Source organism: Dermacentor andersoni, chromosome 6 (assembly GCF_023375885.2).
Source record: "Dermacentor andersoni chromosome 6, qqDerAnde1_hic_scaffold, whole genome shotgun sequence".
NCBI classification, from domain to species: Eukaryota; Metazoa; Arthropoda; class Arachnida; order Ixodida; family Ixodidae; genus Dermacentor; species Dermacentor andersoni.
Genome location: NC_092819.1, coordinates 185511778 through 185527304, shown reverse-complemented (window position 1 = coordinate 185527304; position 15527 = coordinate 185511778). Strand labels below are relative to the sequence as shown.

Below are 15527 nucleotides of genomic sequence, written 5' to 3'. Positions count from 1 at the left end.
TGAAACTAAAGCTACTGGGTGTTCTGTTTTGTATTTCTTGTTATGCATCAAGCACAACATTATTTGGGTATGCACCGTACCATTTCAACATAAAACATAATATGTATGCTGACTTCAGTTCATTGCATGTGCTCGGTTTACAAGCTCAAAATTTGAAGCATGTGTTGTGAATATCACCTGGCCATTGGTTTCAAGGTCGAAATGCGTATGTATAAATGAGCAAAGGATAAGTGGAAAAAAGTAAGTATCATGGGCCTCGTATTGACCATGTTTTTATTGACTGCGATCGTCACGATCTGCAAAAAACAAGTACCATATGGGTCGAGCGACTCGAGGCGAGAGCGCGCTCACGTGCGCGGAGAAATCATGCGAGTACCTGGTGCACGTGAGGACGCGGAATTCTCGCGCGACCAGTGTGCCTTCGCGTGCCACGAGCACGGAATAACCACGTGTTTTGAGCAACAAACGCGTACACTTGTACCCACGTCAAGCGTGCAAGACGCGAACGATCCCTGCAATGAACTCCTATTTTCATAGCATCGCTAACACCGCGTGCACTTCGCCTAAATATCATCTAAACAGTGCCGAAAAGCACAAGCAAGGTGTACTTATATCTCACACACGCGGGTGTTTTCTGTAGGCTTGAAGTTCTCCCGGCCGATTCTGTGTAACCACGCAGAATGACGCTCTCGGTCATTTTTCCCAGTCGGAATAGAGAAAAAAGTCTTTCCAGACTCAGTTCGGTTGCTGCGTCCGAAGGTGCAGCAGCCAGGCATGATTTCGTTGCAGTCAAATGCGAGCGCGACAATCGGAAACACACACACACACACACACGCGCGCGCGCGCGCACGCACGCACGCAAATACGTTGGGAACCTGCGCTGCCTGCGCTCTAACTCAGCCGGCCTGCCCGGCGCTTGGAAGGTATATGGCACCCGAGAGGTCACGTGGTACGGTTGGGCCAATGAACGTGTCGGCGGCGCGGGGAAAACGAATGCGGTACTCTGAAATTTTTTCCAGTGACTCTACTCGCTGCTGCTCCGGACGAGACGGTCATTAGAGGAAACGCCAGTTCACGGGATTGGCCAGTCGTTTCAGCGGGTGCGAGAGAGAAAATCTGGGGGCGTTCGCGCTTGAAATTTCTCCCTTTGCCTAGGTACCACGGAGGAGCAGTTTCTTTGGTCGTTCTGTCCCTAGGCGTGCCCTGGCGTGCCGGCATTTTGCCATGTGTCGGCTGGCGATCTGTGCGTCGCGTACAAGCACGGTGCGTACAAGTTTTTCTCGTGCGTCTCCTTGGGTGTTGCTGGCGCAGTGCACTGGCGCGAACGATTGTTGTCGTTTGGTCAGTGGTCTCCCGTGAAGGCGAGTATGATATGGCGTTGCCCTGTCACTACCAGTGTCACACGTATACTTCTCATCGCGATCGGCACCGATCCGGATCGAAATTCTCGACTGTGATTGGGTCTCTCGCTCATTTTGTCAAAAGAAGGCAATCACGACCGCGAAATTCGATCAGGATCGGGCGTGATCGCGATGAGCAGTGAGCCGGAACACAAGATACACACACAGCGCACACTGTCAACAATTTCATTGCGAAAGCATTGCGACCTTTGAAGATTATAGCATGGCACTAGTCACTTGATAGATATAGCATATATTACATATACAGCAAAATATATAGCATCTTCACAGTTTGCCCTGTGTGTGCTTTTTCGTTCCTTGCTTGTGCCCCTGTCACACTGGTATCTTACCGTCCTCGCGAATTTTTCCATGCGTCGAACGCTTCGAGAGGGCTCAGTTGCGCGTTATTAAATTGCCATAATTTAAATATTAAAATACTACTAACTTGTAGCGTGGGGTCTCTTTTTCACGTTTCTGTGTCTTCATCCGCTTCCGCTGCTGCCTTAGTATGTCAAACGGCAAACTTCTGACTGCTGTTGCAGAAGTCTTGGCGTCACAAGTTGGCGGCTGGACGTAATAATATTTATATTAAGTCCAGCACGCTTAGGCCTCCGCCACTCCAATCCTACGGGCCATCCTGCTTCCAGCTTTGATCTCCCCACTACCCCTTGGGTGTCCTGGGGATCCTGCGCCGCCTGCTTTATTATAACCTCAGGTCCTCTCCTGAGGCCTCCGGTTGCATGTGCCCTCCTGGAGCAGTGCTTGTAAAAAATCCAATCTATCGTCGCGACTGCAAAAGCGACCCGCGACAACAGTCACAAAAAGCGACAACACCAGTCAGAACCTTGCCTGTCGAACCAAGTCATTCTCACCTAATTATTTAAATGATTAAGCGACTTCTGTAGGTGTCGGTCAATGTCATATTAAGCGACTGGCGAATTTGTTCCCTTTACTGGACGGATCCTGCATCTCGGCATGCATGTTGTAGCTGTGTATTCGTATAGATGTAGGAGCTCGGTGGGAGATCTATTAGTGCAGGCAGCATGCGCTAGCACCATGTGGCAGATACTGCTTGATGATTTCTAGTATATCATACCCGCGCGCAGCTATCGTGTGCGCCACAGCCCTTATAAGTTATTTGGCTCAGCCATAAGTTCCAGCTTTGCTCCGACACCACGTGAGTGCTGGTTTCCCATGTCTGTCTGTCCACACAGTTCTTTAAGCTGACAATGACCGCTGTCATCATTGATTTTCATTTTTCGTTGCCAGGATCGTGATCCCCATCTTCACATTGCATTAGTACAAATAATAAGAAAACTTTGACCACTATTGTCACCACTTTGATTAAAGTTCAGGTCCCTGCAATAATGTGCATTTCACTCTATATCTATACATTTCTTTTCTTGGGAGTTCTTCGAAAGTATATTTTTTTCACTAGAAGGTTGGTAACAATGGGCACCTCACCGTCATGGGCTACCAGTTTGGTGCAATGTCCCACTCATTATAAAAATCTTATAGATGGATCGTCATTTGAAGAAAACCAATTCTTTAACAGATGGTCCATTCTGCATTATGGTTCTACCTACCTGTCTTCTACAAGCTATGCATTCACATATGAAAGAACTGTATATAATGATAGTGATGAAGCGGTGTATCTGAAATAACCTTTGACATCATCACAGGAACTTGGAAACAGGTACCACAGAGTGATAACTCTGATAATCATTAATCATGTCTTATACATGGCTGGACATGTTTTCGTTCGCTTCTGGCCTTCCTTGGGTCACATGATATTTTCTGTACCTCACAATGAGACCTTAAAGCATAGGCATCTAAGGCTTTCACCTTAAAACGGAAAGACGCAAAATTGATTGCTTCAATGTTGCTTCCCATGAAAATGAACTACGTGTACTTTGTTTAATTTATTCACTTGAGAAATGCACATATAATACCATCCATGTTAACATAGCAGCATAGACGGTGACTATGTGGGGGGCTCCGGGGCCCGAGCCCCCTCCGGAGATTTTCAGGGGGGGGGGGGGGGGGCTGAGCCCCCCACCCTGAAAAAAAAATTTTAATCTTGGTCCCCCACTTGATTAATGGCTAGCGTCATTACTATTGTAGTGTTGATAGCTCAGATATGTTGAAATAATTTTTGCTCTTCAAAATGAGAAAACACATGACATTGCTGAACTGTGGCTGTTCGTCAACTCTTGATATTAAACAATAGAGAATCGTCTTACCGCCCTCAAATAGTTTGTGCGCGGTTTACAAGCTGGAACATACATTCAACTAACTTTCTCCTCAAAACTTAATAACCGCTTCTCAGAATTACAATATTGAAAATTGTTCATGGCAGAACAGCCCTTTTTGCATCATTTTGTGGAGTCTTGATAATAGCAATCCCTTGCTATTGAAAGTTGTAACATTCTTTTCATTAACATTGAAGTTCGAATGCTTTCAAGTCCTTTTAAATAAAAAAATAGGAGGCTTGGGACATTGTGGTATAGGGCCTATCCAGACATTTTTAAACTGCTAGAATAAGAAGTTAACATTCACGAATGTTTGTACTGAGAAAAAGGTACCGAGTTCGATTTATCTAAGCAGTGGTTCATACACACCTCTAACACCACCCCAGGAGGAGCCAGACACTGCCAAATTTTTTCCAATATACCCCCCCCCCTCCTTACTTTCTCCCGCACGCAAGAGGTATTCGCCAAATGCCAGTTAGGTCGGAAGAGACAAAATAGAAAGGCGTCTTTTTGCGCCTCTTGTTCATCGAGCAATGTTTCAGAAAAAATGAGGACATACAAGGCACTGTTTCCAACTAAATCTTTTATCCAAGAAAACCAATATACAGTAAACTACCACTTGAACGTCACTTAAGCAAATTATTCAGCTGTACGAACTTTTTTTGTATCCCCCATCGAAACCCCATTCAACCCAATGCAAATGCCTTTCAGTTTAACAAAATTCAGTACAGTGGCATTTCAGTTCTGTGATCATATTCTGCTACATCATCATCATCATGATTTTTATTTTTACCACTGGATACAAGGTGAAAAAGGGAGAGCCGGGAAAAAAGCCGAAATCTCTTCGGCTTGACAAAGTTCCGGTCTCCCAGACAGGCACGGAAGCGGCTGGTGTAGCAATACAATTACGCATAAAGTGTGGAAATAAGAGTTTTTTAAACACAAATACATATAGAAATTTTCATGTTATTACATGGAAACTAGTTGTAATACAGTTGTGTCAAATGACTCCCAGTATACAATTATAATCTGTTATCTTGCATATTATTATTTAACACAGACTCAGTTGCATATATCATAGTGGACTTGGAAGCACCGAACGAGTACGGATGCTGATCAAATTTTTTCTGATCGCACAGATCGTGCTGTCGAGGACCGGATTCGTCGACGCAGGGTCTGAGCATGCACTGCATCAGGCCTATCTACTGCTACCTCCGGCTGTCTGCCCTGCTGGCTTCATCGGACAAAACAAGTCGCAGGAAGCTGTACCACGTGCACTGCACTGGGACCACCTGACCAGCACGGTGACGTCGACGGAGACATCGTGGCACCCGGATAAAAGCAGCAGCCTTTTCGACGTTCCCTTCAGTGGACTTGGAAGCACCGAACGAGCACGGATGCTGATCAAATTTTTTCTGATCGCACAGGTTAGTGACCAGCATTTAGTCTCTTCAGTTAGAGACAACGGCGTAACGTTAACGGTGCTCCCAAGTCCACAATGCTGTGTTGCTATTTTGCGGGGTTGTTTTAATGTTGTCCGCTTAATGTTACTAACATCCGGAGACGAACAAAATCCAGGCCCTTACTCTCATTCAGATGAATGTTCGCAGCGGGAACTAATGAAACACATTCTAAGAGAACAAAAGGAAACGAACAAAACACTGAAACAACTGTCTTCAAATATCAAGCATGTGGAGACAATAGTTGCAGATTTGCAAGAAAGAATGACAGTTATTGAGAATGAAAGGGGATTATGGAAAGAATGCGAAGACAGGATAGTACACTGCGAGGAATCTTGTAAATCTACCATGATGCAAGTAGAATTTCTGGCATCGAAGGTCGATGATTTAGAAAATAGAAGTAGGCGGAATAACCTAGTAATTTATGGATGAAGAGAGAGCTCTGATGAAGATGTTAAAACACTTGAAGAAGAAGTGCACGGTATACTTAAGAAGATCCTAGGAATAGAAATTAACTCAATAGAACGAGTTCACAGAATTGGTACAAAGCAAAGCTAAAGGACACGCCCCGTTATTATCAGGCTATTCAACTTCGCTGAGAAAAACAAAATATTATCAAGCTGCTTCAAGGTGAAAAACACCCGGGTTTCAATATCCGAGGATTTCTCAAAGAAAGTATGCGACACACGTGCTAAATTATGGTGTTCTGCAGTAAGTGACAAGGCGAAAGGGGCAAAGGTATCTCTGTTATTTGATAAGCTAAAAATAAATGGCAACACCTTTATATGGAATGAGTGTGAGGTCAGAAGAATTGAACTATCTAAACCGAAAACTTCTGCACACGCTGGCCCAGCAGCTTGCGATGGCACGTGACAACAACGTACGAAATGTATCAGAGTGTTATCACTGAATGCGCGCAGCGTAGTCAATAAGTCCAGCCTACTTGAAAGCATAGTTGCAGCCCATCAACCGCACGTTATAGTCATCACGGAAACCTGGCTTCAGGAAAGCGTCCAGGATTCCGAAGTGTTTCCACCTTCTTATCGGCTCATACGGAAAGACAGAGAATTGCGGGGGGGGGGAGGTGTAGCTGTCGCAATTAAATCTAACATAAAATTCACAGTTTTAAACAGCATACCTGACCATGAAAGCGTATGGTGTAACCTTACATTTAATGGAAAAAGCATATTTCTGGGTGGCGTATACCGACCTCCGAATGCGCCCCCTGAATACCTAGACGTTATGCATGATTACATTGCACAACACACTTATTCACGTTCCAATATTATTATCACGGGTGATTTCAATTTACCAGGAATCAATTCGTCTAATCTTTCGCACAACAGCTCCGACGCAAAAAGTGCTGAATCACTATTGTTCATGTCATTTACCTTCTCTCTAGACCAGCTAGTTTCCGAACCGACTAGAATAGCTGGTCAGTCATGTTCTGTGCTTGATCTGATGTTCGTAAGCAGTCTATTTCAAAATAACACATTAAACGTTGAAAATAGCATTTCGGACCATAAAACTATTGTATTCTCCTGTCCGATTTTAGGAAACTGTGAACGCGTTAAGCCATCGATTGCTGTTATCAGGGATTACACAAGAGCGGATGACAATGCTATCTCAGAATATTTAAACGCCTGCTTTCTGCAGGTTTCATTACTTCATGACGTAAATGAATTATGGTTATGTTTTAAGCATATTGTACACTTTTGTGAAGAAAACTACATTCCCTCCAGAAAGAAAAGAGTGAACAGAGAACATCCTTGGGTATCGCTCGAAATAATACATTTAAAACGAGAAATTAAAAGGAAGCGCAGAAAGAAAACCACACGTGACCTTCAAGATCTCGTACGCTTATTACAAGATAAGATAAACATATGGCCAAGGAGCGTTTTTTCACTGTTACTCTGCCTTCTTACACAACGAATAAACCACAAAAATCCTGCTGCTACCTATGGAGGGAGTGGCACACCGTATCGCAGATTACTGTTTCAAACGAGACGATTGTTCAGCCTGACGTCATAGCAAGCAAATTTAATGAATTTTTTCTATCTGTATTTAACAGAACTACATTATCATTTCGAGAATCCAATGCCTGAAATAGATATCGACCAACAAGGAATTCTTCGACTCTTACAAAAACTGGATGTAGAGAAACCCTGTGGCCCTGATCTTATATCAGATGCATTTTTGCAAAAACATGCAGTTTGGACGTCAAAATACTTATACGTAATTTACAGGCGATCTTTAGAAGCTTCAGTGATACCTGACGACTGGCGAAGGGCCAAAGTAATACCTGTGCACAAATCTGGCTCTAAACTCGACGTAAGTAACTATAGATCTGTTTCATTAACATGTGCATCCAGTAAATTGTTCGAACATATTATTTATAAGGCCATAATATTGCACTTAGAGAATAATAACCTACTATACAGCCGGCAACATGGATTCCGTTCAGGTCTAAGTACTATTACTCAGTTAGCTGAGTTAACCCATGATGTAGCTACCACAATAAATAACAGAAGCCAAATAGATGCCATTTTCTTAGATTTTTCAAAGGCCTTTGATGTTGTTCCTCATCCAGATCTTACTACTAAACTAATTGCCATTGGTGTACACGAGAAAACAGTATCATGGATCAAGAACTATCTCGAAAACAGAAAGCAATGCGTAGCTGTGAATGATATTACGTCTGATTACGTCAACGTTTTTTCTGGTGTTCCACAAGGCTCGGTTCTTGCGCCCCTCCTATTTCTGATCTACATCAATGATATTCGTTCATGCGTTCAGCCGCCTATTCGTCGATGATTGCGTAGTGTACGCAACAGTGAATACCAGAGAGGATCAGGTAAAACTAGATGATTCGTTAGCTGCTGTACAAAATTGGTGCAACATTTGGGGGATGAAACTGAATGCATCAAAAACTACCAGTATCTCCTTCACTCACAAGAAAAATGTGCTTTAGTTTACATACACAATAAACAATATATCACTAAGAAAATACGAGGAGGTCACATATCTCGAGGTCACTCTTACAACGAAATTAAATTGGGAAACTCATATAGATAACATATATGACAAGGCCCTAGGTAAACTACATTTCTTGAGAAGAAAACTTAGAAACACACCTCCTAGTGTTAAATTAAATGCATGCAAAACCCTCATTATACCCTCTTTAGAGTATGCTGACATTATTTGGGCCCCGCACCAGAAGCATTTCACCGAGAAACTAGAACGCATATAGAACTTAGCATTGAGATTTATATATTCACAATATTCACGTCAAACGAGCATTACGAACCTGCGCGTCAAGGCTAACATTCAATCACTGGCTCAACATAGAATGATTTCCAGATTAAAATTTCTATACTTACTTTATCACGGCTCCTATCGAATACCACAAGCAACATAAATTCAAGCGCCATTCAGACTTTCTGCCCGAACCAACCATAATAAATCAATACGACACCATCCCAGCCATAATAACACTCACAAGTACTCTTTATTCCCACACGCCATTTCCCATTGGAACATACTACCCTCCAGAGCCGTAAATTGCCCATCTGCCAACGCAATTATTGACAGTATTGAGAATCTGGAATTCGAATGGTGATATTACCTGTATTTCATATGCAGCCTCTGTAGATACATTCTTATAGTAAACGCTGTTTCTCCTGCTTCCCGGGCGGCTCATTTAAACAGTGTATATATTTATTGAGTGTGTTCTTTTTTGTGTGTGCTAATGCTCTTTGTTTTGGATACACTAGTTTCACTTTATTCTTTTTTTGTACTGTATTCCATGTTGTAACCACTCATGCATGGGCCCGACGATGGCCTGCAATATTGTAAAATAAATAACTAAATAAGAATGCAAAAGCAATATATGTATACATATATATACATACACACACATACATATATAAATATAACAAATTTCACAGAAGTTTACAATAAACACAAGTTAAGTTACCATCAGGAAACATTCTTTTTTTTTCAGAAATTATTTTACATACTTGCAAATATATATGTGCATCTATGTTAAAAAACATAAAAAAAGAAAATCTGCATATAGGCTGCTGCTTTCGCGACAGACATCACGGCAACGTAGCCCAGGGCGTCATCACATCCTTGAATTTTAACAAACGCGAAGACGCCCTTTGCAGCATCCAGTTTACAACACGAAACCCTGCCACGTGGTTCGGGCACAATCACTGCAGCGGAAACCCGGATTCTAGGAATAGTAGTTACAAGTGTGAATGTATAAACAAAACAAAAAGCTTCTACTTAACATTGATACAAAAAAATCTTCTGGCGTCGATGCGATACCCAACACATTCCTATTCCGGTATGCCGAGTGGTGCTCTAAATTCTTATGTGTGATTTTTAATAAGTCGTTACAACTATCCGAGTTGCCTCATGACTGGAAGTTTGGAAAGATTGTTCCAGTGCCAAAAGGAGGAGACCCATCGCTGCTTTCTTCCTATCGACCCATTTCTATACTCTGCACATGTTCCAAACTTCTTGAACACATTATCTTTAAACATCTAACAGCTTATCTTGAGCTTCATGGTTTTCTTGACCCCAGGCAGCATGGATTTCGTAAAAGGCTTTCAACTACTACTCAGCTTATAGAAACCATTCATGATTTCGCAGCTATTCTGGATGAGCAAGGGCAAATTGTTATTATTTTTCTAGATTTCGAGAAAGCGTTTGACCGGGTATCACATACCAAACTCATGATAAAATTGAAACCTATACTTAAAAATGAGTCCCTTCTTTCTTGGATTCAAGCATACCTTACTTCGAGACGACAAACTGTAAACATAGACGGAACACATTCACGTTCAAGACCTGTACTATCCGGAATCCCACAGGGATCAGTGCTTGGGCCCTTATTTTTCTTAATTTTCATCAATGATATTGCACAGGAATTGCCAGTTAAAATAAAATTGTTTGCTGACGACTGCGTTTTATATAAAGAAATCCGTAGTCCCGCTGACCAATCGCTGTTAAATACCTCGCTGTCTACAGTGCAATCATGGTGCAGCACATGGCAAATGAAAATCAATGCGAAAAAAACTGTAGCGATGACCGTGACGCGGAAACGACACCCTTTAAACAACCGGTATTCGATCGATGGGCAAATTTTAGACCGCGTGACAAGCTATAAATATTTGGGTGTAGTTATCAGCTCGGATTTAAAATGGAATGAGCACGTGTCATACATAGAAAAGAAAGCCATGCAGAAGCTTGGTTACTTGAGGCGTTGCTTAAGAAATTCACCCCATGAGATAAAGCTACTAGCTTACAAAACTTTCGTCCGCCCGATTCTTGAGTATGGGTCTGTCGTCTGGGATCCACATAGCGATATTAACATACAAAAGGTGGAAAAAATTCAGAGAAAGGCGATAAGGTTTGTATTCAATTCCTTCAGCCGGTATGCATCACCAAGTGCTATGCTCGAAACAGCAGAACTGGTTACCCTGCAAAAACGGCGATTTAAAGAACGATTAAAGTACATGTATCTGCTCTATCATGGAAAATTGGGCATCGACAAGGACACGTATACCGAGCCTCTAACTCGTCGATCAACTCGGTCTAGCCGCGCTAAGCAGCTTAAAGATTACTACTGCAAAACAGAAGCCTTTAGAAATTCATATTTTCCCCGAACCATTAGGGAATGGAATGCACTTCCTGCTGCGGTGGTTGCCTGCGACACCATCGAATCATTCTTAAAGCTGCTCAAAGAAATTGTGTAAATGACCGGGGTACATACCTGCCCTCCTTTCCTTTTTTTCTTTTCTTTTCGGCTTGTCCTTCCACATAGCTGAACGCACGTGTTTTCTGATGCTTCTGCCACGGCTACACATTTTTACACACTACCACATTATATTTCTCTGACAGGATGTATGTTCTGTAATCGTTTACCACGAATGGTATGCTTATATTATTCTAGTTTAGTTTTTCTGTCTCTTAAGTGTTTGTGAACTTGGCGCTAAGAGCAGTTTACATTTCCTTCTGGAATAATTTCACATTGTTAGCGCTAATTGCTACGTTTTCGCAAATGACACGCTGCTTATATTTTCAAATTCAGTGCTATTTCATTTTGCTCACGCTTCACACCTTGTACTCAGTCTTGTTCGTCATGTATGTAACCACTCCTGCTTAAGGCCTCTAACCAGAGGCTGGCAGTAATCTTGAAATAAATAAATAAATATAAAATCATCGTCATGTGGCCTTTTCAACAATGCGTCGTACTTGATAGATCCGGAGAGTCTGCTGTTCTTGAAGAGCCTTTTATCGGCAGAAGCAATGAGGTGTGCAACAGACATGGACAAAGTGTATGGAGTCTGAGCATTTCACTCTTCAAAAGTCTGCGGTACAGTTCATTTCACTGCTGAACCAGTTTTACTCATGAAACATCACTGCCAACTGCACTGAAACTTGAAAACAAATAGTTGCAGCAAAGCAAGCATTTTATAATTTTCAGTTGAATAAAGAATTCGACTTTCGCCATTATTTTATTTATTTATTTTATTTACAATACTGCTACTCTCATTTGAGAGCGTGGCAGTTGGGCGATACAGTAGACATGTATATGAATACGCATTTAGGCAGAACAGTTAATTGAAAAAAGGAAGAAAAAAGAAAACAATTGCCCGAGGATGGTAATATAAGAAAGAAGCTGAGTTTAGAAACAAAAATGCAAGTTTTCACATGACAGTTAATTAACATGATTCTGGCAGTTAAGAACACGTAATTAACTAGTTTATACATAAAATAGGAGCGAACTGAAAGATAACACTTAACGCGTGAAGAAATTTTAAAGTTATGTGAAGGGATACGCTTTAAAGCATACACTTTGAGAGCGAGAAACACGAATGGAAAAAGAAAGAACAATCTAGGCAAGCAATCAGCAGGAAACGGCAGTTATAACAATTATCTTAGGACTAGCAGTAGTACAGTAATGAAAATTTATTTTGGGAACACAGTGTACCATATGTCCACATAACGACAATCAAACAAAAATGGAAAAAGAAAACTGGGAAGTCGAAAGCAACACAATGCGAAATTTCTGACGATGACACGTGCGATGATAAATTGTTTTATTTACGCACTGCAGCTTCCACTTGTGAAGTAAATTCGGACAACGATTCGATGGCGGTTATAGCAGGATCAAGTCGGTTCCATTCAGCAATTGTAAGGGGGAAGAATGAATACTTAAACGTGTCATTGTTGCATGTGTATTCTGTTAAAGTGTGCGCATGTTTGTTACGTGTTTTTCGAGCCTCAGAAAATGAAATCTACCTGGACACATCTATCTTATAGTTATTTTTTAGAAGCTGAAACAAGAACTTCAGGCGAGCGTATTTTGCCCTGGTAGATAGCATTTGCAATCCAGACTGCGTTAGAAGATTAGTCGGTGAGTCAGTGCGTATATATTTGTTGTGAATGAACCTTATAGCCTTTCTTTGTACTGCCTCTAATTTTGTTATGTTAGTTGTTCTATGAGGAAACCAGACTGTATTTGCATATTCGAGAACCGGCCTAACGAACATTGTGTAGGCCAGTAGCTTCGTTGATGTTGTAGAGAGCTCAAGGCTTCTTTTGAGGAAGAATAGTTTGCGTAATGCACCTGCCGTGATATTTGAAATGTGTTTATCCCACCTGAGGTCTGAGGTTAATGTAACTCCCAGGTATTTATGTTGTTCAACTTTAGTTAGTGGTATGCCGTTAATCTCATATGTAAAGTTAGATGGTCTTGTTTTCCTTGTTACGGTCATGACCACAGACTTTTTTACGTTAATTGACATCTGCCAATTAGAGCACCATATAGCTAGAGTGTTGAGGGATGTATTAAGTGCGATGTTATAGTTATAATTAGTGATTTCACTATAGATAACGCAGTCGTCGGCGAACAGTTTTCTATTACAACCAATGTTAGCTGTGATGTCATTAATATAGATTATTAAGAAGAGTAATGGCCCAAGAACTGAGCCTTGGGGAACTCCCGAAGTAACGGTGACAGTGTTAGGTGGCATTTTTTCGTAGGTTACAAATTGTGAACGATTGGCTAGAAATTCTTTTATCCAGGCTGAAAGGAGCCCTTTCCCAACAACACTTTCAACTTTAGCGATTAATTTGTTATGGCATACACAATCAAATGCCTTAGATAGATCAAGTAAAATCATGTCAGTCTGGCCGCGGTGATTGATAGTATATGCAAGATCGTGGACTAGTTCTGTTAGTTGGGTTATTGTTGATAAACCACTGCGAAAACCATGTTGGTAGGGAGACAAGAAGCCAATGCTCTCTAGAAAAACCGTTATGTGCTTTAAGATTATGTGCTCTAGAAGCTTACAGGATGTACTAGTTAATGAAATGGGTCTAAAATTTGAAATTTCTGCTGTGTCGCCTGATTTATGGATAGGTATTATCTTTGCAATTTTCCAGTCGTTCGGTAGCTGTGAAGTCGTGAGTGATTTACGAAAAATTATGCCGAGGTATCTACTGCACCATTCCGCATACCTTTTCAGAAAGTCGTTAGGTATGTTGTCAGGACCGCTGCCTTTTTTAGGGTCAAGATTAAGCAGAAGATTAAGTATGCCAGCGTCCGTAATGTGTAATTTGCCAATGCTTACGCCCTGTCTCGTTAGAATGGGGGGAATAATGTTATTGTCTGTAGTAAATACTGATTGAAAAAAAATGTTATATGCGTTGACTTTCACAGTTTCTTCCTCTGGGCTTAAGTGGGACGCTTCTCCATCATTGGTGCGAAAGTGCCTCCAGAACCTTCCGGGATTATTAGTAAGAAAGCTCGGTAACTTTACATTAAAATAATATTCTTTTGCTCGTTTGGCTGCAAGCTTGAATTCCGCGATGGCATTAGGAAGTTTCGTCACCCTGGATTCGTCTCCTCCTTTAATTTTTATTGTTCTACGCAGTCTTTTCAGACGGCGCTTTGCCTGAATAACTTCTTGGGTTATCCAGGGATTATTTTTTGGCGGCCGCTTGGTTTTAGTGGGCACGTAGTTTGTGACGCAGTAGAGGACGATAGATTTGTACTTATACTCGCCTATTATACTTTAATAGGCGAGGGAAAATGTATAAAATTATGCGCTAATAATATTATTTTTGTGGTTACCGCCTTATTTGCCTAACAGGAAAAGTTTGAAGTATGAATTATTTGCAGCCTCGCAGAGGAACAGTGGCTGGCAGCTATGAGGCCGTGGGCGGGGCTTCGCTGCATACTTAAGTTGCATCCGACTATAGTTTCGTTTTTTTAATTACCTCTAGAAGAATTATAGAGAAATATATATTTGCGGAACAATCACATTTCTTTTGGATCCCTCGTTTACTGCTCTACCAAGTGCCAAAACTGACTCTTATTGTTATTTGGGAGGTTGTGTAACGATGCGTGGCCGCCAGTCCCGTGCAACCGCACAGAGCGCAGGACGCTGCGGCTCTAGACATGCTGCACCCACCGTGAAGGTTAGAAAAAAGCCCACATAAGCACAACAGAGAAGTGGCAACATTAGGCGGTTTGACCGATAACTGTACAAGCGTCATTCAAGACACACGGAATTGCTCCCCACTTCTGGCGGCGTTTACAGTAACGAACGGCACACGCGTTATCAGCATGATAGCATTGCCTGTTACTTTCCTGTCGGGAATGATAACGCGCATGCCGTTCGTTACAGGAAAGTACCGGGCTCGCCGCGTTAAACAAAGGAAATGCGGACAAGCAGATGACGATTATCGTTGTGTGGCAAAAGGGTGTAATTATGCTTAAGAGTGTATGCTAGCCACCATGCCCTTAGTATAAACATATCTTCTCTGTAAAAAAAAAAAAGTTTAACACAGTGATTTTCGTCTGGTGACAAAAAAAAAAAGTCGCTTCCAAAGATTGTGCGCATCTATAGCCAAGCCGATCCATGCCTAAAGCTTCCCAAAATGGCCGACTGCATCGTCGAAATCGTTAATACACTCTAATCGTTCACTTGATTTTTCGCTGCATTGGAAATGCAAGCGGTTAATTTCGCCGAATGAAATGTCTCGACGCTTTTCAGCGCCCGTCTCGTGCTTCTGAAAAGAGCTTGCGGTATTGGCGTGAACAGACAGGCAAGTGCACGTATTTATTCTACAGTTATTGAACAGTTACTTATCGATACATCTTGAAGTTAGCCTACAAGCTGTCGTTAAAAGTTCCGTCTTTCAGTAGACCTTGTGCAGCATACTCTCAGCTCAATACGAAATTCTTGACTGCGTTCTCGAGTTTTGTTTAACGGTAATGAGAAGGAGTTAGATAATGCACAGAGGCAATATTTTGTCTGGTCTTGCAGGAGTCCCAGGTGCTTTTTCCGCCGCGTACACTGTCGCAATCGTTACACGTCTGAGGAACCAGACTG

At 41.8% G+C, this 15527-nt stretch overlaps 1 protein-coding gene across 15 annotated transcripts in view; it reads left to right on the top strand.

Moving 5' to 3' along the window:
- Positions 1 to 1047: 1047 nt before the first annotated feature.
- LOC126524009 (uncharacterized) overlaps positions 1048 to 15527 on the top strand; it is a 32676-nt gene continuing 18196 nt past the window's right edge. For 3 of the 15 annotated variants that reach the window (XR_011895350.1, XR_011895345.1, XR_011895346.1), the window contains exons 1-2: positions 1060 to 1361; positions 4792 to 5079. Coding sequence is in view for 5 of the 15 variants with exons in the window: in XM_055067029.2 (XP_054923004.1) it covers positions 1225 to 1263; positions 4792 to 5079; positions 13850 to 13926; positions 15189 to 15240 (456 nt within the window). In the remaining 10 variants the exon portion in view is untranslated. The other 12 variants (XM_055067029.2, XM_055067028.2, XR_011895349.1 and 9 more) reach the window with 12 other exon arrangements.